Source organism: Peromyscus eremicus, chromosome 2, assembly GCF_949786415.1.
Source record: "Peromyscus eremicus chromosome 2, PerEre_H2_v1, whole genome shotgun sequence".
In the NCBI taxonomy this organism is placed as follows: Eukaryota; Metazoa; Chordata; class Mammalia; order Rodentia; family Cricetidae; genus Peromyscus; species Peromyscus eremicus.
The window spans coordinates 140960199-140987733 of record NC_081417.1 but is presented as its reverse complement, the minus strand read 5'-3'; the positions used below and the strand labels follow the sequence as shown (position 1 = coordinate 140987733).

General features: G+C 41.2%; 1 protein-coding gene across 2 annotated transcripts; it reads left to right on the top strand.

The window, feature by feature from the left end:
* Khdrbs1 (KH RNA binding domain containing, signal transduction associated 1) lies at positions 1-27535 on the top strand. 2 transcript variants are annotated; one of them, XR_009377674.1, is made up of 10 exons: positions 1-594; positions 11631-11755; positions 13530-13646; positions 15371-15517; positions 18474-18607; positions 20125-20326; positions 20764-20831; positions 21721-21779; positions 24362-24552; positions 27131-27535. XR_009377674.1 is itself a non-coding variant. In XM_059255043.1 (9 exons), the coding sequence occupies exons 1-9, from the start codon at positions 213-215 to the stop codon at positions 24457-24459; spliced, it is 1332 nt and encodes a 443-aa protein (XP_059111026.1). In that variant the 5' UTR covers positions 1-212; the 3' UTR covers positions 24460-25695. The 2 variants fall into 2 exon arrangements, 1 of the variants encoding a protein (XP_059111026.1); XM_059255043.1 differs by lacking the exon at positions 27131-27535 and having other exon boundaries at positions 24362-25695.

The following is a 27535-nucleotide window of genomic DNA, read 5'->3' as shown; positions in this document are numbered from 1 at the left end:
GACTGGGGACTTTGTTCTCCGCGGAGAAACTCAAGGGCGGTGCCGGTAGACGCCTGCGCACGCGCGCCGCCTCATTTCCGGTGCTCTCTCGCTGGGTCGCTCGGGTCGGCTTCGGTCGCCGTCGCTCCCGCTCTTCCACCCCCGCCAACCGCCGCTCGGGCCTCAGCCGCCGCCGCGTCGCTCCCTCGCTCGCTCGCCACACATCCTCCCCGATGCAGCGCCGGGACGACCCTGCCGCGCGCCTGACTCGGTCCTCGGGCCGCAGCGGCTCCATGGACCCCTCCGGTGTCCACCCCTCGGTGCGTCAGACCCCGACACGGCCGTCACCGCTGCCTCACCGGTCCCGGGGAGGCGGAGGTGGGCCCAGAGGGGGCGTTCGGGCCTCGCCCGCCACGCAGCCGCCGCCGCTGCTGCCTCCCTCGGCCACGGGTCCCGACGCGACGGTAGTGGGGTCCGCGCCGACCCCGCTGCTGCCCCCGTCAGCTACAGCCGCGGCCAAGATGGAGCCGGAGAATAAGTACCTGCCCGAACTCATGGCGGAGAAGGACTCGCTCGACCCGTCTTTCACTCACGCCATGCAGCTGTTGTCCGTAGGTAAGCGGGTACTGGCGGTGGGTGGCCGCCGCTTTGTTCCTCTTGCTCCCGCCCCCTCGGGTCCCGGGCATCGAGAGTTACCTTCTCGACCTGGCCTGGGCGAGCCTGGACCCACCAGTCCCACCCCGGCTCAGGGTGTGAGGGGAGATTTCTGAGCCCTGGATGAGGCCCGAAGGAGACTGGCGATCCCCGAGCGCGGAGAGCTTGATGGATAGTACTGTGCTCCCGCCCCATTCTCGACCCTGCCTCCTCCTCCTCTGGTAGTTGCCCCGCGCGCCAACGACCAAATCTTTCCAGAAATGAACCCTCTCTCCCCGCTTTCCCAAAGAGGGAAAAAAAAAAAAAACCAAAAAAACCTTTTTGCTCGCGCGTGGTGGAGGGCGCCTTGATCCGGCGTGTAGGAGGGAAAGACGGCCGGAACCGGGAGGAACTGGGAGGGAGGCCCGGGATGCCGGTCCGCCGCCGGCACGGACTGCCGAGCGGTGCGGGACTTAGCGGGAACTCCCGAATTTAAGTTACTCAAGAGGCTGGAGCGACGAGAGAATCGGAACTTGAGTCTTTTCTCTAGCCGAGTTTTCCCCTTCGGCCTGTCGAAAAAGAATTGCTGCAGACCCGGATGGTTTGTCTCCGTTATTTTAAAATGTCTCTTGGCAATCATGCAAAAGTAGGGAAAGTAACCCAGGAGACCGTGGGAAGAAATGATAGAGGGAGGTAAGGGACCGCAGGTTCTTCAGCGCGAGATGAACGAGAAATGGGTGTTCTTGTTTTAGTTTTGGCTTGAGTAGAGATAGTTTAAGAAAGGTAGCCTTTGTTCTCTGCAGACTAGCGAGTTCTCTTGACTTCAGTGACTTAGTTTTCTTATTCAGACCATCTGCTTGACCTTCACTTGTGGTTAAGGCATGGTTTTAATAAGTATTTTTTATATCTAAATCTTATTAAGCATATAAAAACCCACAGTCCGTCTCACTGATGAGTAAGTTGGACTCTGGCCAGAATGATACTGTGGACAGTTCATTGTGAAAATACCATTATCTGAGGGAGAGATGGATCAGCGGTTAAGAGCACTTTCTGCTCTTCTGCAGGGGTTCGGTTCCCAGCACCCACATACACGTGGCTCACAAACACCTGTAACTTCAGCACCAGGGGATCTGTCCTACAGGCACTCAAATACAAATCTGAAATGAAGTAAAAGGAAAATGCCATTTTCCTTCATTTATTCTCTATCTCCCAGCATTGATGAAGTGGCTTTACTGTTTTTATAATGCAAAAGGGTCATGTATCTAGAATGATTTAAGGACGTGGTTTTCTTTACAGACACATGAAAACAACAATAAAGAGTCTTAAAGCACAGTGAACAAAGCCTGTGTCAGTAAATAAAAATGTTTAGATCAGTTGGTTGCATTTCAGCTTAGTGCCCTCTATGCTGTACATACTGGGGTTCCTATGTTTCATTTAATTTCTTTCTTTTTGGGGAGCGGGGGTTTGAGACAGGATTTCTCTGTGTTTTCCTGGCTATCCTGGAACTTGTTCTGTAGACCATGCTAGCCTCAGACTCACAGAGATTGACCTGCCTCTGCCTCCCAGAGTGCTGGGAGGCTTGGTTCTTATGTTTCTGTTCATTATATTCAGACAAGTTATTTACCGATAAGAATTTTCATATTTTTCCTTAATTTTTTTTTTTTTTTTTTTTAATTTTAGACAGGTTTTATGTAGCTGAGGCTGATTGGCACTCACTATGTAACCAAGGATGGTTTTGAATTTCTGTTCCTTCTGCCTCTGCCTCCAGAGTTTGGGAGGTGTGCCCCACCACACTCAGTTTGTGCCGAGGCTCAAACACAGAGCTTTATGCACGATAGGCACTCTACTAACTGACCTTCACATTCAGGCTGTCTTTTATACTTTTTTCCATACTGACTTGAAACAACAAAACACTAGTGTTTGGTTGACTGAGAACAAGTGTCTGCAGACTGAAGAATGTCGCTATGGTAAAGGTTGACTTGGAGGTCAGAGAACAACTTAGGGTGTCAGTTCCTCTCCACCATGCTGGGGTAGATCAAAAAAGTTCAGATCATCTGTGAAGCTTAACATCAACAGAACACCTTTACCCTCTGAACCCTCTCACCAGCCCTTAAAACTAATTTGGAGACAGTCTCACTAACTTGTTTAAACTGGCTTTGGACTCACTTTATAGCTTAGGCGGGCTGTGAACTTGTTATCCTCACCCTGAACAGGCATCTTACCACTGGAGTTCTTTCCCAGCCTGTTTTGTGTGACACAAGGTCTGTGTGTAGCCCAGGCTGCCCTCCAACTTAAACTATTTTCTGCCTTTTTTTTTTGGTTTTTCGAGACAGGATTTCTCTGTGTAGCTTTGCGCCTTTCCTGGAACTCGCTTTGGCTGGCCTCGAACTCACAGAGATCCGCCTGCCTCTGCCTCCCGAGTGCTGGGATTATTGGCCAGGTTTAAAGATATTTCTGAATAATCCAGAAAAAGGAAAAATGTGAGAAAGAAGACTGAATTTAAGCTGTAGACAGATCACAAGAAAGGAAAAACAGCTAATGTTTACTGTGCTGGGCAGTGGATTGAGTATATTAACTTTTTTTTCTTAATTTATTTTTATTTAGGTGTGCGTACATGTGTGTGTATGCCATGTGTATACAGGTGCTTCCTGGAAGCCAGAAAAGAGCATCAGATCCTCTGGAGCTAGTTACAGGCATTTGTGAGCTTCCTGATGTAGGGATTGAACTCAGGTCCTCTGGAAGAGCAGTAAGTGCTCTTAACTACTGAGCCATCTCTCTAGTCTGTATTTACCTTTCATAAGGACTATGTGAAAAAAGTTTTTTTGTCTAGGGAGGGTTTCTCTGTCAAGTCCTGGCTGTCCTGGAACTTGATCTATAGACCAGGCTGGCTTCAAACTCAGATCCACCTGCCTCTGCCTCTGAGTGCTAGAACTAAAGTCATGTGCCACCATGGCTGAGAATATAATCTTATTACATTACAGATAATAATTGGCTAAACTAAATTAGTAGCACAAACAGGATTTACAATCAGTCTACATTTTGATTCACACACTTGACTCTTTTTTTCCCTCCATCACCTAAAAGTTTTTTTCTTGACTCCTTTATTATATACTACCTACTACAAATTGACATTTAAAAAGGAAGCTCTAACTGGGTAAAATGAGAAAACTATGAGAAAGTATAGAGTGCTAGAAGGGAAGAGAGAATGAAAAGGCTGAGATAAAGAACACTGGAGAGCAGAGCCCAACACTTAAGACTGCCTTTTTAGGCATCTGTCCATTCCCTATAAAGTGTAGTGAGACCCAGAACTACCATTCCTGTTACTACCACACAGCCCTCCCTGACCCTTGCCCAGTTTAGTTTATGTTTATTAGCTTCTGGTGCACTAGTAGTTTAATAATACATTATATGTATATATATATATATATATATATATATACACACACACATACATATATATACATACATACATACACACACACTCGTATATGAGTGTTTATGGTGAGGAGTAATGAGGGCAAGATCTTTCTACTCAGTGCTCACTGTGTAGACCAGGCTGGCCTCAAAACTCACTAGACTACCTGCCTCTGCCTCCTGAGTGGGATTAGCCACCAAGCCCAGCTGTAACTGTATTTGTTGAGCATCTCGATTTGCAATGATCTTTTGTCTCCTTTTCCACCACTCCCCCCCACCCACCTCCCTGTGTCTTGGAAGGGTGCTGCCCAGAGTGGCCTCAGACTCTGTTATAAATTACTTTGATGGGAAAATGCTGAGGAATATAGAACATAGAGTTACTGCTGCTGCTGTAGGCCAAATTGATGTTCAGCTGTGATGATAGATACAGTGCAGATCTGCAAAGACTCAGTTACCTATCCATGCTAGACTTTTTTTTTTCTTTTGGTTTTTGAGATAGGGTTTCTCTATGTATCCCTGACTGTCCTGGAACTCACTCTGTAGACCAGGCTGGCCTCGGATCCACCTGCCTCTGCCTCCCAAGTGCTGGGATTAAAAGCCTGCACCACCACCCTGCTATACTTTTTTTTTCCTTGACTCAGGGAAATGTATGTAAGAATTCTAGTTTGTCAGTGCTTTTTGCACTTAGGAAAGTAGACTTTATAAATGACTCAAATAGTGAACAGTTTGAGTAGAATAAGAGTCAACAGAAGATCTTTATTTGAATCAGAAGAATTGTGTGCCATGTCCTTGGAGAGCAGGGAGACTAAAGCTACAGAGAAGACTTTTTTTGGGTTTCTCTGTGTAGCTTTGCACCTTTCCTGGAACTCACTTGGTAGCCCAGGCTGGCCTCGAACTCACAGAGATCCGCCTGGCTCTGCCTCCCGAGTGCTGGGATTAAAGGCGTGCGCCACCAACGCCTGGCTAGAGAAGACTTTTTTATTAACTTTTTTTTTTTTTTTTTTCATTTTGTAAACTGATTACAATTAGATTTAGTTTTCTATCTTGAAGGCCCGGAGTATAGTTCTGTGATAGAATGCTTGTTTGGCATGTACAAGGCCCTGTGTTTGATGTTCAGCACAGTAAGGGATTTTGGGGAGTTGTAGGGGAGAAAAATATGTTTTGCCTTTATTAGAATATAAATTAGCTAAAAGAGTAAATGAAGGTAAACAGTTAAAAGTCTTTTAGAGATAGGAAGACATTGAAGACCAAGGAATGGGCTGAGACCTCAAGTTAGAAGGAGTTTGTACAACTCTGGCTAAGTCTGACATTTCACTTGAAAGCAGAACGCTAATTCCTTAAAGCTCAGTAACAGAACTGGGCCTGTTCGTACAGGCCTGTTAATCCCAGCTGCTCAGGAGGCCAAGGCAAATAAATCTCAAGTTCAAGGCATGCTAGAGCTACAGAGTTCAGGGCTAGCCTGGGAATTTAGGAGACCTTGTCTCAAAATGAAAATGTAAAAAAAAGCCATGTATGGTTGAGTGGTAAAATGCTTGCCTAGCATGTGTAAAGCCCTTGCTTTTTTAAATTTTTTTAATTTTTTTTTTTTTTTTTATTGTGGCTGGATCTCACAGTGGAGCCCTGGTTAGCCTAGAACTAGCTGTAAACCAATCTGGTCTCATTCACAGAGATCCCCTTACCTCTGCCTCTGAGTGCTGGAGTTAAAGGTATGTGTGCTGCCACCCTGCTAATGAAACATTTTCTTTGAGACAAGATCTTGCTGTTTAGCTTGGGCTGGCCTTGAACTTGTGAATTTAGTGCAATTCAGTCTCTTGAGTGCTACCACACTTGATTCTAGCATTCTTGAAAAAACAGTAAGGATGGAAAACAGATTGGTAGTTACTGATGTTTAGGGAAGAAAGATGGTGAAACCTGTAAATAAGGTAGCATGTGCGTGGAAAAATGGCTCAGCAATTAAGAGCATTTCCTGCTTTTGTGCATGACCTTGGTTTAGTTTGCAGCGTCCAGATTTTAGCATGTAACAGCCTGTAACTCTAGTTCTAGAGGATCTGATTGATGTCCTCTTCTGGTCTCTCTAAATACCAGGTATGAGCTATACATACATAGGGCAGGCAAAATGTGGCTGGAGAGGTAGCTGTGCAGTTGAGCACTGATTATTCTTCCAGAGGACCTGTGTTCAGTTGTAAGCAACCACGTAATGGCTCACAGCTGTTTGTAACTCCAGTTCTGGGGGATATGATGCTCTCTTCTGGCCAGCACTGACACCAGGGCATACAAGGGGTTCATAGACATGCATTCAGGCAAAACACCCATACACATAAAATGAAATATTATTGAAAAAAAGTGCACTTAAATAGTTTTTTTTTTTTTTTTTTTAATTTAAAAAGAAAAATCCCTAAGGGAGTAGTGGCACGTGCCTTTTATCCTAGCACTTGGGAGGCAGAGGCAGTGAGTTCAAGGCCAGCTTGGTCTATGGAGTGAGTTCAGGACAACCATGGTTACACAGAGAAACCTTGTCTCCAAAAACAAAAAAAAAGAAAGAAAGGAAAAAAAAGAGAGAAATCCCTACCTTTTAAAGTCGTTCCCTAATGAAAGAATTTGGGAAGCCAAGATAAATATGCTATAATTGGGTTTTACTTACAAGAATTGAGCTCCTATACAAGGGTTCCAAACTCAGGCTTTAGGGGGAGCCAGTATCCACATTTTCTCCATTTTTTTGAGGGGGAGATGGGAAGGTTCTAAGCAGGGTTTCTCTGTAGCTCTAGCTGTCCTGGAACTCACTTTGTAGACCAGGCTTGCCGGCCTTGAACTCAGAGATCCACCTGCCTCTGCCTCCCCAAGTGCTAGGATTAAAGGCATGTGCCACCACTGTGCCATCACTGTCAGGCCATTTTCTCCATTCTTAGCCAGTATTGCATGTAACATACTATGACCTTGTGTGTATTTGTGGGGTGGGGTGGTTAGCTTGCACCTTTCTTCAAATTCTTGAAGGGGCCCATGACCTCCTCCCTCGCCAAAGAAAAGGTTAGGAACCTAATGTGTTAGGTGTTCTTATTTGAAATGGTTTGGTAAATAAAAATTCTGGACAAGGGTTCTTTTACACAAAGATCATTGGGTTTATGTTTCCCAAAGGTGACACTAACAGAAAAAGTTGTAAAGGCTGGAAATAATACATGTATGAGGGAGGTTCAGAGGTTTCTTTCATATGCGTGTCAGCTCGGCATTGTACTAAGATTTGAAGATACTTATTTTGATTGTGGAATTCCAGAAATTGTTAACAGGAGGGTACAGTACTCCTAGAGGCTAGAGGATGACAGAATTTGATTCTTTGGAGCAGATTTGCTAAGCCAGTCTTGACACCTTAGTGAAAAAGAAAAATCTTGACTGTTGTTTGCTCTATATGCAGCTCTTAGCAAATGTTAAGAAAATTACTATACTGTACATTGCTGTGGGATGGTCTGTATGTCAAATGTGTTGCTGATTGGTCAATAAATAAATCACTGATTGGCCAGTGACCAGGCAGGAAGTATAGGCGGGACTAACAGAGAGGAGAATTGAGAGAACAGGAAGCTGGGTGAGAGAGACACTGCCAGCCACCACAATGAGAAACAGCTTGTGAAGATGCTGGTAAGCCACGAGCCATGTGGCAAGGTATAGATTAATAGAAATGGATTAATTTAAGCTGTAAGAACAGTTAGCAAGAAGCCTGCCACGGCCATACAGTTTGTAACCAATATAAGTCTCTGTGTTTACTTGGTTGGGTCTGAGTGGCTGTGGGACTGGCAGGTGATAGAGATTTGTCCTGTGGGCCAAGCAGGAAAACTCTAGCTACAGTACATGGCAGTCTGTTTTTTACTCAATGCAGTTGTTTCTAAAATTTGTTTTGGTGGTACTGAGGATTACCCAATGCCTTTGTATGTAGCATGCTAAACAGGTGTTCTACCATTGAACTCTATAATCTCAGCTCTCTTTTTACTTTTTGGTTTTTCAAGACAAGATTTCTCTGTAGCCCTGGCTGGCCTGGAACATGCTCTGTAGACCAGGCTGGTCTCAAACTCAGATCTGCCAAAGACGTGAGTCACCACTACTTGGCTCCTTGTACTTTTTATTTTGAGACCAGATCTCACTAAAATTTCCAGGCTTGACCTTGAAATCCTTCTGTTCCAGCCTTCTGTGGTAGCCAAGATTGCAGGCCTGAACCACTAAGTCCAATCCATTTTTTTCCCCAGGCTTATTTAATGTTAACCTTGTTTCTTTTTTAATCCTCTTTTGTTTTGGGGGGTGTAATTTGAAACAGGGTCTCATAACCCAGGCTGGGCTTGAACTTCTGATCCTTCTGCTTCTTCCCAAGTGCCTGGGTTATAAAGGCATGGATCGACATAGCATATGTTTGGTTTATTCTATTTCACAAGTAGGGTCACACTTTATAGATGTAGCAGAGCTAGTATTCAACTCAGTTTTGTCTATCCCTCAAAATGTATGTTCTAACTCGGTATGCATGCATGATTATGCACATCTATAATCCTTGTCCTCTGGAAGTTGAAATTCTCTTTAAATAAACAATCAAAACCCTGTTCTTCGCTCTGAGATGCATTAAATAATCCCAATTTTTGGATGCTTAGAGGGGGATAAAAGGGAGAAAAATGTGTAAAAGTTTAAAAAATGCCATATGTTTAATTCGGTCTACTATTGCAAAACAGTGACTTGTTGCAAGTGTTCTGTCACTAGTTTGGCGACAAATTTCATAACTTCTGAATTCAGTTTCTTTGCCCATTAAATGGGGATAATGTTGGTTATAATGAGTAATCCAAAACTCCTGACACATCAAAGACACTGGATAAGATATGATAAATTATGATTACCAGGCCAACAAACAGATGGGTCACATCTCTGTGTTGTTTATCCCTTAGCTTTTCTTTCTTTGGCTCTTGGGACATCCAAGGTCTCCAGAGGCCCAGGCAAACTTCATTTGAGGGAGTCATTTTTAGAAATGTTGTCTAGAAAGTGCTTTTGCCTGAGGGTAAGACATCTTTTTAGTTGTTGTTCTTTCTTTTCTTTGCTCTTTTCTTTTCTAAGACAAGTTCTTGATGTAACTCAGGCTGGCTTTGAACTCACAGAAGTCCTCTTGAGTGCTGGGATCACAGGCATGTGCTACCATATTTGGTTTAGGGTAAGCCTTTTCAAATTCTTTTCTTTGTGGGAGGGGCAAAAAATAGGGTCTCACTGTATGTATAGCTGGCCTGGAACTCTTTTCTATAGACCACCTGCCTCTGCTTCCTGAGTGCTGGGATTAAAGGTTTGTGCCAGGCATAAATTGTAGTTTGTAAAATTTTTATAAAGTTAGATAGTCATTGCTTAAAGTGTCCTCTACTAAGAGAACACAGGAAGGATGTGAGATTCTTTTTTTGTTTGTTGGTTTTTGTTTTTTTGGGTTTTTCTTTGAGACAGGGTTTCTCTGTGTAGCCTTAGCTGTCCTGGAATTCACTCTGTAGACCAGGCTGGCCTTGAATTCACAGAAATCTACCTGCCTCTGCCTCCCAAGTGCTGGGATGAAGGGCGTGCACCATCACTGCCCAGCCTTGGAATGTGAGATTTGAAGTTAAAAAATGCCTAGGGTTTTTGGGCTTTTTTTTTTTTGGTTTTTTGAGACAAGGTTTCTCTGTATAGCTTTGCACCTTTCCTGGAACTCACTCTGTAGCCCAGGCTGGCCTCGAACTCACAGAGATCCACCTGGTTTTGCCTCCCCAGTGCTGGGATTAAAGGCTTGTGCCACCATCGCCCGGCTTGTTTTGCTTTTTAAGACTTAATGTGTATGAGTGGTTTGCCTGCATGTATGTATGTATGTATGTGCACCATGTATTTGCCTAGTACTTATGGAGGCCAAAAGAGAGCATCTGGGTGGTTGTGAGCTGCTATGTGAGTACTAGGAACTGAACCAGTGTCCTGTATACAAGAGCATTGAATTCTCTTAACCACTGAGCTGTATCTCCAGCCCCAAGCCTAGATGCTGATCCTTGTTGAAGGGTCAGGTTATTACTCTTGCTTTCTAGGCTTTTGACTCCTTTGTATGTATGTATGGAACCAGGTCAATGTCTGGTGTCTTCCTCAGTGCTTTCACTGAGGAAGTGCAGCAAGTGCTCTTAAGCACAGAGCCATCACTCTAGCCCTCCCTGTTGTTTTTAAATTACTTTTTTTGTATTTTCTTGTTTTGGATATTGAGTTTCATCTAGATAATAACTATGTATTACTACCACATAGTAAGAAATAAACTTTGTTCTTTTGTTTTTTAGTTGGTTGGATTTTGATTTTCTTTTGTTTCTTATTTTAGGAAAGATCTCTTTTATCCTAGGCTGTCCTCAAACTTTGGTGATCCTCCTGCTTGGCTCCTGAGTGCTGGGACCACCGGCAGGCACACCACACACCTCATTGTTACTCTGTCTGTATAGGTTGATTTTGCCTGTATTTGATAAATGAGAAAACAAATATGCAGAGCAGCTAAATAACTTGTCTAAGTTGACAACTAATATGTGACAGAGCAAGAGCAGGTTTTTCAAACTCTTAAGGACTGGAAAACAAAAGCATTGCTGTAGTGGAATGGTAATAGAGCTGTCCGTTGTTATAGTTAGATAGTAATTTTTGTTTCTTTATTGGGATACTTTCAGCTAGAGTGGAACAGTGGGACTGGAGAAGGAACAAAGGAATCTGTGATTGGTTATGGTCAGTTAGCTAGAAACAGCCACCGTGCCCAGCCTTCATAAAAAAAATTTTTTTCTTTAGTTTTTTATTTGTGTCAGTGCTCATGCAGTCCAAAAGACTGCTTTGGATCCTTGGCGCATTAGAGGTGGTCAAGAGTCATTCTGCCATGGGTGCTGAGCTAAAGATTTCTGGAAGAGCGGTGTGTGCCCCTAATAGCTGAGACATCTCTTCAGTCATCTCTGTATTTTCTTCTTGCTGGAGATTTTGATTTGTTTTAATTTTTTTAAGGTTTATTTATTTATTATGTTTACTTCATTACAGGTGGTTATAAGCCACCATGTGGTTGCTGGGAATTGAACTCAGAACCTCTGGAAGAGTAGTCAGTGCTCTTAACTGCTGAGCCATCTCTCCAGCCCCTGTTTTACTTATTTTTTTTTAATATCTCTTTTTCCCATCTCAATTGCATTAATTTAGGTAAATGCATATACTCTCTTTGTTTTCTGTTTTGTTTGTTTTTTTTTGAAACAGGGTTTCTCTGTGTTGCCCTGGCTGTCCTGGAACTCGCTCTATAGCTCATACTGGCCTTGAACTCGGAGATCTACTTGCCTCTGCCTCCTAAGTGTTGGGATTAAAGGTGTGTCTCACCATGCCTGGCCAATGCATATACTCTTAAGTCAAGAAACATGTGAATGGATGGTGTAGATACTTCAGGTGAGGGTGGGAAGTAGGATTCAGTTCCACAGTCAGCCTCTTGCAGCTTTGGGTGCCTTATCCAGTCTATCTAAAATTAGCACATTCTTCTGAACTGTTTACCTTTTTACACAGTACTCCATAATACCGCTTTAAGCAGTCTTGCCAGGTGCCTTTATTTAAAAGTGCAGAAATGAAGTTCTGTTTTTCTTGTTCAGAAATTGAGAAGATTCAGAAAGGAGAGTCAAAAAAAGATGATGAGGAGAATTACTTGGATTTGTTTTCTCACAAGAACATGAAGCTGAAAGAACGGGTGCTGATACCTGTGAAGCAGTATCCAAAGGTAAGTGTAAAAGCTGCTTACTTCCCTGAGTTACCCGTGTAGGTCGGTGTGGGGTTGGCTGAGATGAAGACGTGGAGTGGCCATGTATCCATCTGTAAAGCTTCACTGTTTGAAGTATCTGTTTCTGGAAGTTAAAATAGCCAAGTCCATAACTAATAGCATAGTTATAGTCAAGAAGGAAGCACAGTTACTTTTAGTAATCAAAAGTAACTTCTTTTTCGTGTTTGTTCAGGCTCTAGGTCCAAAATAGAATTCTGGATCTTTAAAGCATTGCCCTTTGTCAAAAGATTGGCTGGAGTTGGTTTTTTTACTCTTTGGGAGCCAGCCACCCATCTCCCAAATAATTACACAGAGACTTAATCTGCTTATGAATGCCTGGCCTTCCTTAGCTTGGCTTGTTTCTAGCCAGCTTTTCTAATCATCCCATTTCTCTTTAACTACGTTTTTTTTTGCCTCTGAGCCTTTTATTTTTCCTTTATATATCTTTATTTATCTTATTATATGTATATGTCTATAAGTGCCTGCATGTATGTTCTATGTATACCATGTGTGTGCTTTGTGCTTGAGGAAGCCAGAAGAGGTTATCAGATTCTCTTGGATCTGGGGCTATAGGTAATTGGGAACAGAATCCAACAAATAATGTTAACCACAAGCCATCCCTTTGCCCCTGACTTAGACTATAAATCAAATAAAATAGAACTTTTAGAGGCCAGCCTAGTCTATAGAATAAGTTCTAGGACGGCCAGGGCTACAGAGAAACCCTGTCTTAGGGAGGTGATATTCTGGGCTCACAAGATGGTTCAGTGGGTAAAGGTTCCTGCCACCAAGCCTGAAGGCCCGAGTTTGATTTCTGGAACCCACATGATAGGAGAGAACCAACTTCCCCAAGTTGTCCTGACCAATGTGAAGTGTGGCTGTCTGGCGCTCTTGTGTGTACTGGTGCACATGGTTGCTCTTTCTCTCTCATAAATTAATAAATATAAAATTTAAAAATAAACGCTTCATCTTTGTTCTCTTTTTAATTTTTTTTTTTAAATTTTTTTGGTTTTTTTGAGACAAGGTTTCACTGTGTAGTCCTGGCTTTCCCGGAACTCAATCTGTAGACCAGGCTGCCCTCGAACTCAGAGATCTGCCTGCCTCTGCCTTTGAAGCTCTGGGATTAAAGGCATGTACCACCACCTCCCACCCAGTCTTCCTTATTTTTAAAGGGAAGTAGTTAGTTAATATTCAGCTTACAATACATGCTACCAAGGGGTACAGCATTTGTTTTGTTCTGGCTCAGAAGTAGAGTACCTGCTTGCTATGTACAATGTCTTGTCTGATTACTAATAAAAATTTATGCATGTTGATGGGAAGTGGTGGTGCATGCCTTATTCACAGCGCTCAGGAGGCAGAGGCATGCAGATCTTTGTGAGTACGAGGCCAGCCAGGTTGACAAAGCGAGTTCCAGGACAGCCAGGGCTACACAGAGAAACAAAATTTTCTGCATGTTAAAATGTTTACGATACATTATTATGAATTGCAATAAGTTGTGGAAAGAGTGCTGAACTTTATCAGGAAATCCAAATACAGGTCTAGGAACTGTACTCTTAGTTACATGACTTAAAGCTAATCACTAATTGATACAGCTGCAATATATTTTGAGTAAAATGGGTATTTCATATATATTTATATATTAAGATTCTTTATAGTGTTGTTGAAGATCAAATGGCGTATGTTTAAATTTTTAAAGAGGTATGTACATTTAGAATTCTGTTTTTTAAATTTTCTGCAGTTCAATTTTGTGGGGAAGATCCTTGGACCACAAGGAAATACAATCAAACGACTTCAGGAGGAGACTGGTGCAAAGATCTCTGTCTTGGGGAAGGGTTCAATGAGAGACAAAGCCAAGGTAAGTTCATAGTCTTGAGACAAAATAAAACCCTAGTGCCTTCTAGTTGAACAGTATCTGATAAGGATGCTTTATGCAAGCAAACATTTTGGAGTTTGTGTAGGGGTTGGGAGGGGTTGACACAGTATCTCAGTATGTAGCTCTGGTTGGCCTGCATCTTGCTGTGTAGACCAGGTTGGTCTCAAAGATCTGCCTGTTTCTGTCTCCCATGTGCTGGGGTTAAAGACATTCACCACTATCTTTAATCCTGTGCCCTCTGGCGTATAAAATATGACTGCTATAAGTTTTCATTGCATATAAGCACTCATTTGGCCATGTTGGGAGGAGCCTAGACATGTCCTAATGATTTTTTTAAAGATGTGTTTATTTTATGTATATGGATGTTTTGTCTGCATGTATATCTGCATATCAGATGAGGGCATCGGATCCCATAGATCTATAGTTAATATAGACAGTTATGAGCCATCATGTGGGTGTTGAGAATTGAACTCAGGACCTCTGGAAGAACAGTTTGTGCTCTTAACCTCTGTGCTATCTCTCCAGCCCAACCCTTCCCCCTCTTTGGCTGCATTATGATATAATTAACTAACATTGTTAGCTTTGGTAAACTTACCTCTGAAAACTTGAAGTGAGAACTGGGTATATACTAAATAAGACTAAAGACACAAAAGTGTGAGCAGCCCACCCTGTTTTCCAGGGACAGGAAATAATGAGACCAGTGGTATGAAGGGCTGGTGAGTTTGGGGTTAGGTAATTTGATTTCTAGCCAACAGGAATGTGCCAAAAGTAAATATGAGTTATCCTGACAAAGAGAACCCACCTAAGGTTTTTTTTCCTTTTTCATTCTACAGTTCCTTACACAGTGAACTGTTAGTTGACAAGAAGCTTCCTACCACACATAATGGTCTTCCTCTAGGATCAGCTTTATAACTAAGATTTGCCTGCTAAAAATCTAGAAACTTTTTTTTAAGGGCCTAACTTTTTTTTTTTTTTTTTTTTTTTTTTTTTTTTTTTTTTTTTTTTTTTTTTAAGATTTCTTTATGTTATGTATACACACACCAGAAGAGGGCATCAGATCCCATTATAGGTGGTTGTGAGCCACCATGTGGTTGCTGGGAATTGAACTCAGGACCTCTGGAAGAACAGCCAGAGTGTGCTCTTAACCACTGAGCCATCTCTCCAGCCTGAGGAACTAACTTTTAGGTAGTTTTTTTTTTTTTTTCTCTTGTCCTTTAGCATTTCTCACTAGATACACAGAATGAATCTGACGTATATTGTTTTAGTTGGTGAGATTTGTAAGAGATTTTCTTCTTTGTCCTATCTTTGTTCTTTCCTTGAACTCCTAGACAATAAAAACACATAAGCAGGACTGATGGTGATAAAGCGCTCCGATGGGTTTAAAAACTACTGGTTGGTCATAAACACATACACTAAATACCCAGCAAACTACTGTTATCTGAGCAGATTCTAAGATTAAGCTTTAACATATCATTCCTTCAAATTCACTGCATTGAATGCTCCACTGTTTAAGGGACAGTAACCAAGTACAGTTTATCGGGTGATATGAGTTCCAGATTCTAGGACTTGCTTTACCTTCCTTAGGAGTTCAGGTCTTTTACATAGTAAGTTATTTCTGGCTCTCCCTATGGCCTAGAGATATAGGTGTTGTTTTCTTTTAGTCTATGTATGACTCGATATTTCTTTGCTCTTTTTTTTTTTAATAGGAGGAAGAGCTTCGCAAGGGTGGAGACCCCAAATATGCCCATTTAAATATGGATCTGCATGTCTTCATTGAAGTCTTTGGACCCCCATGTGAGGCTTATGCTCTTATGGCCCATGCCATGGAGGAAGTAAAGAAATTTCTAGTACCAGTAAGGAAATATGCATATTTTTTATTGTCTGAACAAGGAAGAAGCAAGGATCATACTGTTGAGAAGGCCAGGGTTCTTGACTAGGGTCTATACTTTTGTTCATTTTTCTGAGGTTTCCCCACTACTCACACCTCATTCTTTAGGTACTATACTCCAAAGCCTACTTTTTTTTTTTTTTTTTTTTTAAGATTTATTTATTATGTATACAGTGTTCTGCCTGCATGTATCCCTGCAGGCCAGAAGAGGGCACCTGATCTCATTACAGATGGTTGTGAGCCACCATGTGGTGGTATTTGCTCGTATTTGAACTCAGGACCTCTGGAAGAACAGCCAGTGCTTCTAACCTCTGAGCCATCTCTCCAGCCCCAAAGCCTACTTTTTTAATGTGGCCTCATTAATATTTACTATTATCTTTTGTCAATATTTTGGGTCCTGAGGTGTTGGCAATCTGTTTAACAAATATTTAATAAGGTCTTCATTCAGTTTAGTATTTTGGTACTACTGTGGAACCAGGAGATGGTATCAGGAAAAGGACTTAAGGTAAATCTGCCTTTAAGGAATTTGTGTGCTAGAGTCTTGAATAGAGTTGACAACAGGAAGCTTATTGCATCCAGTGTTCTAATGTAGCACACTGCAGGGTTCTTCTGGTGGAGTTTTTATTTCAGAGTCTGGCTTAGAAGGCGTATATGTTATATGTATGATTATCATTGTTTATTTGAGACAAGGTCTCACTATGTATCCCTGCCTAGCCTGGAGCTCAGTATGTATACCAGGCTGGTTTCCAGCTTGCATAGATCCACCTGCCTCTGCCTTCCAAGTGCTGGGATTAAAGATGTGTTCCACCAGACCTAGAAAATGGTGTGTAATAGTGTTAACCTGATTATAGTACAGGTTAAGTATCAGTAATCTGATCTGTACTGGAATGTTTGAGAATTCCCTGCCCTCCAGATTTTGGACTTTTTCCAAATATTTAAGAAGGTATCTTGAGGATGGGACTCCAGTGTAAGCAAACACTGGTTTTTATTTGTTCTGTTAAGAACCTTGCATGCTGTGCAGCCTGGCCTTAAATTTGCTTTGTAGCTGAGGATACCCTTGAATTCACTGATCTTCATGCTATTATTAAAGCCATGCACTGCCACACTTGATTTTGTGTGTTAGGGATCTAACCTAGGCCTTGTTCATATATGTTAGGCAAGCACTCTACCAATTGAGCTATGTCTCCAGCCCCACAAACTTCATCTATATTTACTAAATACTTTAGAGTAGACTGAAATTTATTACCACCCACCCGCCCCACCACCCACCCACCCCCGACAGTTTCTCTGTGTAACATCCCTGGCTCTCCTGGAACTCTGTAGACCAGGCTGGCCTTGAACTCACAAAGATCTGTCTCCCTCCCAAATGCTGGGATTAAACCCGGCTCCGAAATTTATCTTAATTGACAGATGAGACTGTTGGAGATACCTGAGCAATGAGCTGAGCATTGGTAGTACTTGACCCTTTCTAGTCTTAAGTAGCAATGATATATAAGGTCAAGGAAAGTACGGAGTTTCGGGGGACTGTGTCATTCCTTTTTTTTTTTTTTTTTTTTTTTTTTGCGAGGGAGTTGGGGGGTTCTGACACAGGATTTCTCTGTGTAGCCCTGGCTGTCCTAGAACTCACTCTGTAGACCAGGCTAGCTTCAAACTCACAGATCTGCCAGCCTCTGCCTCCCAAACACTGGGATTAAAGGCGTGTGCATCATGCCTGGCGTTTCTTGGGTAACTTTTAATTTCACTTTTCTAAGCCATGGGCTTCTTGTTCACCCCAAATGTTAAGTCATAGTAGATAAGCAGTAAAATTGCGCTTGGCTATAAAGGTACAGAAATGGCTCTTGAGGCTAGGGAGATAAACTCAGTTCACAAAATACTTGCGATCAAGCTTATGAAACTGGGTTGGCTCCCCCAGCACCAACATGAAAGCTTGCTGTGGAGACAGGAAGATCTGTGGGGCTTGCTGAATAGCCTAGTGAGTGAATGAGCTCCGGATTCAGAGAGAGACCTTGTTTCAATAAGGTGGAGAAGCAGTTGAGAAAACAGTGAACCTCTGGGTCTACATCCATGTACATCTTGAAAATCTCAGTCTATGTGAAAACTACATGGTGTTTTAGGGAAAAAGGTGTGGTTTTGCAACAACAAAAAAAGAGGATCTTTCCCTTTTGGGGCTGCATTAGGAATTTCTCAGGACTGTGTGTGTACACTAGACATGCTTTTTACTCCCTAATTATACCCCTCTCCTTTTAATGTGTCTTAGAAGGGTTAGAGTTTCCAATTATACTGTGAGGAGATCTTGGCAGGGTCATTTTGACAGTTAAATGAAAAATCCATACGGAGCTTCTTATATAGCAGCCAATACATAGAGCTTCATTAATGGTAGTGGCTTCTGTTATTCTAGGAAAAGTAACTGTTTGCAAAGACTACTTGTGAGAATATTCCAGGCGGTGAGCTATAGGTTGTTTGGCTTGACTTGAGAAAGGTTTGTATATATGTAATATACATACACATATATATGTAAAAGAAGTGATCAAGCAGGAACTACTTTCTGAAAAACCTCATCTATTAGTAAGGGTCTGCTGACAAGGCCTTCCTCAAGTGACAGGGTATAATTTGACTTCAGAGAATGAATTTCTTGACTTGAGACATCACCTAGGATTTCAAGACTCTTCTTTTTGGGGGTGGTATTTTGAGACAGGGACTCACTATGTGTCTCTGGCTGTCCTAGGACTCAAAACTATGTAGTTCAGTGTAGCCTCAATCTCACAGAGATCATCCTGTCTCTGCCTCCCAGAATGCTGGGATTTAAAGGTATGTGTTACTATTGCCAGCTTCAAAGCTGTTTTTAAGATTCAAGGCTGTGTCAGGGCCATGTGAATTTTGGAAGGAGAAGTTACACATTCTTTGTTGCCTTTAATTCCCAGGATATGATGGATGATATCTGCCAGGAGCAGTTTCTAGAATTGTCCTACTTGAATGGAGTTCCTGAACCTTCTCGTGGTCGTGGGGTACCAGTAAGAGGACGAGGAGCTGCCCCTCCTCCTCCACCTGTTCCCAGGTAAAAAAATAGTTGAAAAGGAAATATAAATCTGACTACTGGTAGTCTCCTTTGCTCTGTCTAGCTCAGGAAGAGTCAGGGTTTGTATGGTATATCAAGTGTAGAATTCTAGATCTTAGCAGTTTGGCCATAGACAAGTGATACAGTCCTACTGAAACTTAGGGGCTTCTAATTTTGGACAGTCCTAGCATTTAAAAAAAAATGTTTTGTTGCATTTATTAATTTGTGAGCATTTGGGGGATACATATGTGGGTGTGGAAGTTAGAGGACAATGAGTCCTATCATCCGGGTCTTAGGGATTGAACTCAGGTTGTCAGCCTTGCTCATCTGTGTGTTTACTCACTAAGCATTACACTGGCCCCCTAGTTGTCTTTTTCACTATATAGCCCTGACTTACCTGGAACTTGCTACATAGACCAGGCCAGTCTGAAACTCAAAAGAGATCACCTATTTCTACCTTCTAGGTTCTGTGACTAAAGTCATAAGCACCAAACCTGGCTATCTAGTATGACTTTAGGATTTTACCTTTTTGGTTTTTCGAGACAGGGTTTGTCCATGTGGTTTTGGTGCCTGTCCTAGATCTTACTCAGTAGACCAGGCTGGCCTCAAACTCACAGAGATCCACCTGGCTTTGCTTCCCGAGTGCTGGGGTTAAAGGCGTGCTCCACCGCCACCCGGTAGAATTTTACCCTTTGAGTTTAACATTTATGTAATATTCATTAGCCTAGACTTGCCTGAGGTGTTGTGATCCACTATTGAGCCCAGAGAGTCTGCTGGTTTAGACCCTGTCATGTGTATGTATATTATTCCATGCTTTAAAGTCTCTTTTAGGATTAGAGATGTGCCTCATTGATAGAATGCTTGCCTAGCATGTGCAAATCCCTGGGTTTGATCCCTAGCACTTCACAAACAAGGTATGATGACACACAGTTTTAATTCCAGTACCTGGCAAGTAAAAGCTAGAAGTGCAAAGTCATCCTCAGCTACATAGTGAGTTCAAGACCATACTGGGTTATATGAACCCCCATCTCAATAAAAGGAAAAAAAAGTAAAAAGAAAGGGCAGTCAGGCAGTGGTGACCCACACCTTTAATTCTAGCACTTGGGAGGCAGAGGCAGGCATAAATCTGTGAGTTCGAGACCAGGCTGATCTACAGAGTGAGTTCCAGGACAGCAGGACTGTTACACAGAGAAACCCTGTCTCGAAAAATTAAAGGGGGGGGGGGGCAAGCAAGAGATATAGGCTCTGACCTATATCTACCAAGCGTAGCCACAGAGCCTCCCTTTAAGAAACTTAAATTAACTAGGTGTGGTGCATACCCCAGTAGAGGCATTGCTAGGTGGATTTGTATGAGTTCTGTATTAGCCAGAGCAGCTCCAGGAGACCTTGCCTCAAATAAGTGAGCAAGTAGTTGAAAAGTATAAAATATTTCTAGCTCGAAAATGTATGAACAACCCTGAGCATGAGTATGGCTTGATTATTGAAAGCTGAAATTTATATAAATTTTGTTTTTGTAGAGGTCGTGGTGTTGGACCACCTCGAGGGGCTTTGGTTCGTGGAACTCCAGTGAGAGGCTCTATTACCAGAGGTGCCACTGTGACTCGAGGCGTGCCACCCCCACCCACTGTGAGGGGTGCTCCAACACCAAGAGCTCGGACAGCAGGCATCCAGAGAATACCTTTACCTCCACCACCTGCACCAGAAACATACGAAGACTATGTAAGAATGTTTGAACAATGCATCATTTCCTCCATTCCTAGGTTGTCAGGGAAAGTAGTGACAAAGAGTCTTATTCCTGTGTGTAGGTAAAAAACACTACTTTAAGATTTGAAGTCTGTTTAGTTGATTTTGAACTATGAAATGATATTTCTTCTATTTTAGGCATTATTACCATCTCTGTATAAGTTAAATGAGAAGAAGTAAGTTGTGGTTTGACATACAGAATTTTACCAAGAGATTGTTATTGATAATACTGAATCATATTATATTTGATTTTTGTTTTGTCTTTCTTCACTCTTCTACAGCGGATATTAATATTTTGAGAAAATGTTCATGGCCTGTTCATTCAGAAGCCCATGATCCCCCAACCTGACCCCCAATTGATTGTAATTATCTTCTCTATTACATGCAATTCTGACCTAATTTATTTGTTCCAGGGATATGATGATACATATGCAGAACAGAGTTATGAAGGATATGAAGGTTATTACAGCCAGAGCCAAGGGTGAGTCAGGCAATAATAGTGTCCTGTATATTGTTCTAGATGGGTGGAGTTGGGGAAACTAAAGATTTGGGCAAACCCCGACCTACAGAGTAATCTGACTTACCATTTTGAAGGTATCTTCTCTGCTTTTGATGACTTAAAGGCATATGGGCCTGCAAATTTGGATAACTGAATTTTATGTAATAATTTAGGATTTGAGGCTAATTGATGAGAAATTCCTGAGCTATGACTACGTAGAAACAAAGAGAAAAATACCATTAAATAATTCTTTTATTAAGAAATACCACGCTCAGTTGGTAGAATGCCTGCCTAGTGTACATCAAGTCCTGAGTTATCTCAGCACGGAATCATGAGTTCAAGGACAGCCTGGGATACTGGAGGCTTTGTCTCATTACAGACAAATCAACTGACCCCACCCACATTGGAGATGCCTTTAATTTTAAGAACAAGCTAGAAACTTAACCTAGGTGTTTTGTTTTTAATTTCTCTTAAACACAGCTTTGAGTATGTGTATAAATATATATATATCTTGCCTATCTCAGATATCTATAATAGGGACAAAACAGGCCTTTTCCTGTTCTCTTCCAGTGAGCTATATGAATACGTACATGATAATATTGTAAGAATCTGATTTAGATTGTGGTTCTCCATATTAAATTGTATGATATCGGGGGGGGGGGGTTGTTGTTGTTTTGTGTTTGTTTTTTTTGCTATACTTAGACTTTTTGGTAAATACATGGTTTATACATGTTTTGTTTGTAACTATTAGGGTGGTTAGGGATGGGACAGAACATTCTCCCTATTTTATAGATATAAAGTGCCGAAGATAGGGAATATTGAAAGAATGCTAAAACTAAAGCCTTTTAATGTTCTGTTTTTGGCTTTCCAGGGAGTCAGAATATTATGACTATGGACATGGGGAGGTTCAAGATTCTTATGAAGCTTATGGTATGTTTTTATTTCTGTGGTGGGGTAAAATGTATAAGTAAGTCTGGAAAAATACTGGTTGATGGATTCTTGGGAGTCAGACAGTCACATCTAAGGAGCAGTAGAAGCCTGCTGCATTGGTAAATGTAACTCTGGAAGTTTGGCTCTTCGATTTTATGGTGTTGTATGTCTTGGGGTCAGATCTAGCTTCACTGGTTTTGGACCTTTTGCTGCTGGTGCCTTGGCCATGTTGAGAGATAGAAGAACTTACTTGTTTAGCTCTACTGTCCTACCCCTCCCTCATTTAAAAAAGAAAAAAAAACTTACTGAAAATAATAGTAGTACAGAAGAAAACGCCAGCTAAAAGCAGCTCATCACAGCAGATTAGAAGGCAAAAATAGTACCTGTTAGAATCAAATCAGAGGCTTCAGGGGTGGAGCTAAGTCACATCAGTAGTAGCACCAAGCTCCTTCCTACTTGGGAGACATATCAAGTCAAATTTCTTACTCTTTAAAAATTTTTATTTTTAAAAAATTTTTATTTTTATTCATTTTATCTCAACCTCAGCCTGCTCTGAATTATATGGCTGATGATGACCTTGATTTTCTAATTTCTCTACTGGGGTTACAGCATGTGCTACCACGTCTGGTTTTATGTGGTAGCTAGTAATGGACTTGTTGTTTGCTAGACAAGTCCTCCATCATCTGAGCTTCATCCCCTGTCAACTCAGGTACTGATCCCATTACAGCAGTTCAGGCTGGGAAGGTAGTAGCAAAACCCAGACTGCCTTCCCAACTGAGGTTTGGTTGAAAACACATTGCTTAATTGTGTCCTTAAGAGCTAATAATGACTTTGTGTTAATGGGTCTCTGAGGATATTTGTATGCAGTGAGAGCAGTCTTTATAAACAGAGGTCTTCTGCATCCCCGAGGAATTCCCTGCAAAGGGGCTTAGTTCATCTTAAGATACTCCACAGAGAGTTAGAAAAGGGAATCTAGTGGGTCCTCCTATAAGACACTAAGCTTAACCTATTGGCATGATACGGCATAGCCAATCAGATCCTGATCCCCAAAAAACAGTTTTTACAAGTTTTAACTAAATAGTACTGCACTGTTGCCATAGTAACATTGCGGCACTCCACTTGTGTGTACTGTTTAGAAGGTGGGGTGATTATAGCTCAGTATTTCCCTCCATCAATGAGGCAATACAAGAGTTTCTATATGTGTTTGGCAAAAATGCATTTCTTTTTTGTTGGAAAAGATTGAACTTAAAGAGGCTGAAACCCAGCATGGTGGCTCATGCCTGTAGTTGTAGCAGATGGGAAATAGAGGCAGGAACATCAGAAACTTAAGGTCATCATCCATGATATACCAAATTTGAGAGTAACATGAGGTACATGAGATCCTGGTTAAAAAAAAAAAAAGATGCAAACTATATCCCAGGTACTTGAGACTAAGGCAGTAGAATTGTAAGTTTGAAGCCAGGTTAAGCTACATACTGACTTCAAGTCTATCCTAAGATGAGATACATAATAAGACTGTATCTCTAAAAATAAAGAGGCAGATTATTATTCATGTGTTCCTGGTATGATGTTATCATGATCAGTATTTTCTGATAGATTCCTTTCTAAAGAGAATTAGAAACACACTTTTTTGTTGGTACCCAGGAGCATCTTGCAAAGTGGATGGGCCTTGTATATTGTACTAGAAGCATAGGTAGAATTCTATGTAATTTTTGATCCATACAGAAAAGTAAGACCTTTGGTAATGGTACCTAGTATTTACATGTAGTCATGAATTGGTATGGCAAAGGTAAGGATAAATATAAAAGAGGTCATCTGTAGAAGTCACGAAGAAAAACATTTTGAGAATGTTAGTGCTTCTCAGGGCTGTTGGCCTGAGAAAAGAACTAAGAAATTCTCTACAGTTTTATAATGCAGTACTTCTTTATACTTTACCCCTAGTGTGTGAGTACCATGTTGTGGTGGAGGTCCTCATTTAATTGGCCTTGCAGATGTTTTGCCATCTTAACTGAAGACGAGTGCCAAATGGCTTTGGGAACTGGAATAGCCATTGCAGACTCCCTGAGATTAATGACTCCTTTACTGCCTCAAGCAATGTGTTGCATTTATCCAGGTTTTGGAACTGGGTACCATTTATGTTGCTTATGGAGAATGTTGCTGCTCAGGAGAACTGTACAGTAAAGGCTAGCATTTTCTGAATTATTCCCTTTGTCTTCTACTCAAAATGATGGGAGATGACCCATGCTGATCAAGGAGGCCCAAGTAGAAGTGATCAAAGAACACCAGGAATGTATCAAGATGCTGGAAGAAAAACAGTATTTTTTTTTTTAAAGATTTATTTATTTATTATGTATACAGAAGAGGGCGCCAGATCTCATTACAAATGGTTGTGAGCCACCATGTGGTTGCTGGGAATTGAACTCTGGACCTCTGGAAGAGAAGTCAGTGCTCTTAACCTCCGAGCCACCTCTCCAGCCCGAAAAACAGTATTGTTGGTGATACATGTCTGATGTTAACTTACCCTGGTTATGCCGAAAAAACATTGGCCCGTGGTTTATAAAGTGTTTCTGCTTTTTCCACAGGACAAGATGACTGGAATGGGACCAGGCCATCACTGAAGGCCCCCCCAGCTAGGCCAGTGAAGGGATCCTACAGAGAGCACCCATATGGACGTTATTAAAAACAAACAGGAGGGGAAAATATCAGTTATGAGCAAAGTTGTTACTGATTTCTTGTATCCCAGGATTCCTGTTGCTTTACCCACAACAGACAAGTAATTGTCTAAGTGTTTTTCTTCGTGGTCCCTTTCTTTTCCCCACCTTCCTCCATTCTTAACTCTGCATTCTGGCTTCTGTATGTAGTATTTTAAAATGAGTTAAAAATAGATTTAGGATATTGAATTAATTTTTTAAGTGTGTAGATGCTTTTTTTTCTTTGTTGTTTAAATATAAACAGTGTACCTTTTATAATAAAAAAAGAAGTTGAGTAAAAAAAAACACAAACATGTTAGTTTCAAAAGTGGCATTGCTTGCTTAAAGGTTCTGAAGTAAAGGCTTGTTAACTTTTTCTTAGTTTTGATTTGAGGCACCCCGTAAAGTCATAGTTGCAGAATCCCAAACTAGGCTACATTTCAAAATTCAGGGCTGCTTAAGATGTAAAATCACAATGTTAACGGCAGTAGGTGCCACCATGTAAAAGTGAGCTCAGACGTCTCTAAAAACATTTCCTTTAAAAGCACATGGCGGTTGAATCTTAAGGTTAAATTTTAATATGAAAGATCCTAATGAATTAAATAGTTGATGCAATTTTTAACGTTAATTGACTTAAAACAACAACAAAATTAGGTTTGTAAAACTGACTTTTTCATTATGTGGGTTTTGAAATCTAGCCCCAGACATACAGTGTTGAGAGATACTTAGTGGGGGGTGGGTAGGGTTTGGATAAGGTTGATGGGGGAAAGGAGTTGGCCACCTAAATGGAATTTGATGGTGTATTTTTTAGCCACAATCTTTTCATTAATAGTACTAATAATCAAATTTTCAGTATTTAAAATGTCAGAGTATTTTGTCCATCTGAGCTTCTGCACTCCATGAAAAACTCACTTGGACACTGGGGCCAAAAGCTGATGATGTTCATTGAATTGACCATTGTCAATTTTGAGCTGTTCCCAAGGTAGTCAAGTATGTCTCAACACTAGCATGATATAAAAAGGGACACTGCAGCTGAATGAAAAAGGAATCAAAATCCACTTTGTACATAAGTTAAAGTCCTAATGGATTTGTACCGTCCTCCCATTTTGTTCTCGGAAGATTAAATGCTACATGTGTAAGTCTGCCTAAATAGGTAGCTTAAACTTATGTCAAAATGTCTGCAGCAGTTTGTCAATAAAGTTTAGTCCTTTTTTAATCAAAGTAAATGTGATGAATTGTCATTTTTGGGGGTGGACAATAAAATAGTTTTCTCTTTCACATAAACTTAAATTAACTCTAAAGTTAATGGGCTTGTTAAAAGTTGGAGACATTCTTAAAAGTGGTGGTGGGGATTTTATTTTAAGTTTACCAAAAAAAAGTTTATGAGTTGTTAAGTTTTAGTTTAAAAAGAACCAAAGCTTTTTCACCCCCTGGAAGTTGTTGAAAGCAGTTTTATCCAATCCTATCAAAAATTTAATTTCTAGAGAGAAAAACCCAACTGACTAAAACAGATTGGTTTTCATGTGAAGGTATAGGTACTTCAAGTGCCAGCCACCCTAGCTTGCACCTTCTGTAGAAAGAACCCTTAGGTGGCCTTAAAGAATGATACCAAATCTCTGGGCTCAGACATTGATTTTACTTGTGTTCAGATACTACAATTCAGCAAAACCTGGATGCCCTTGAGGGTTTCCCTTCTAATCCTAGAGATGCTGTTACAACAGGTCAGCTGGCTTGGGGCAGGAGCTGGCATGGTAGGCTGGTCCTGAATTCCATCCCACAAGACTATGTAAGAAAATGGAATTGGTTGGCCCTGTTTCCACTCTTCATTCCCAGGGACCTCATTCTTTCCCTGAGAGCCGCATAAACTGCTCGGGGGTGAAAAATCCTCTTGTGTGACGTGCCAAGCTGCCTGTAGCAGTGCATGATGGGCATTTTTGTTTTTTCTTTTTAAAACACACCAACAAAAAAATGTATTTATAGATTGTGATAAAGTGTAAATAACTGAATTTTCAACCATGGTTTGAAGTCAGCTTTCAGGGCATTATGTCTTGTTTTGATGAAAAGAGATCACTCTATACCCCCCTTTTTAAAGGAAAATTATCGCAAGAGAATCAGGATGTGTAAAGCTAACATGCATCGCAAAAAACCAAAGGTAACCTAAATGTCTGATTTTAATAGCACATATTTCTCTTTTATATAAACTGTGACAGCAACTTGCATAAACAATTCTTTAGTTGTTAATTTTAATGTTAAAACTTTGCAAAAATTGTTTAATAAAAATAGCTGTAAAAAGAAAAACCATATGCTGCCGCATAAATTCTCCATAACTCTTAATAATCCTGCCCATCACAAGTGAACTGTAATGTAACTTGGGCACAAAGTCTGACATCTTAAATGACACATTGTAAAATTTCAATGACTGTAGATAAGAAGACCTGCTGCACCCCAGAGTAAAGCTTTCTGCTCAGCTGTTTTAAAATGTACAAGGATGAGCCCCCAAGACACCATATTGATATTCACAGTGCAATGTTATTTGAATTTTCTGAAAAATTGCATGTTTCTTTCCTGTAATGTGTAAATTGCATGCAGGATCTCTCTCTTTTATTTTGTATGTCTTTAAAGCTTCTTCTAAACACTCATCCCTGATTTCTCAATTTTCAGGTGACCGAAAATTCCTGAGGCTTTTCCTGGAATAGAATGGGTATCGAAGACCCATGTCAGGTATGTTAAGGTGGTTTTCATTGAGGGTTGTAGATGTGTCATGGCAAAGTACTAGTGCTAGGAGGTGGTTAACAGGCCAGGCATTCCTAAACTCACTTTACCATAATCACACTTCTATGTGTGTTTACAGAACATGTGTAATAGGCAAGACCAGCCAGTGCCCAGGTGGTGGTGACACACACCTTTAATCCCAGCACTTGTGAGGCAGAGGCATGCAGATCTCTGGTCTACAGAGCCACCCAAGTGCAGTGATTAAAGGTGTGCACCACCATGCCCAGCATTTGTATAACTAATTAAGTTTCTGTGTTAATCAGCTCCACTTGTAAAATCTAAAATTCATGCCAA

Bases quoted from the DNA above. Each gene is read 5' to 3' on its own strand.
- Khdrbs1 (XM_059255043.1), top strand. From the start codon at position 213: ATGCAGCGCCGGGACGACCCTGCCGCGCGCCTGACTCGGTCCTCGGGC. The intron at 20,327-20,763 runs GTAAGAATGTTT...TATTTGTTCCAG, and splicing joins CAGAAACATACGAAGACTAT to GGATATGATGATACATATGC. The intron at 21,780-24,361 runs GTATGTTTTTAT...CTTTTTCCACAG, and splicing joins AGATTCTTATGAAGCTTATG to GACAAGATGACTGGAATGGG.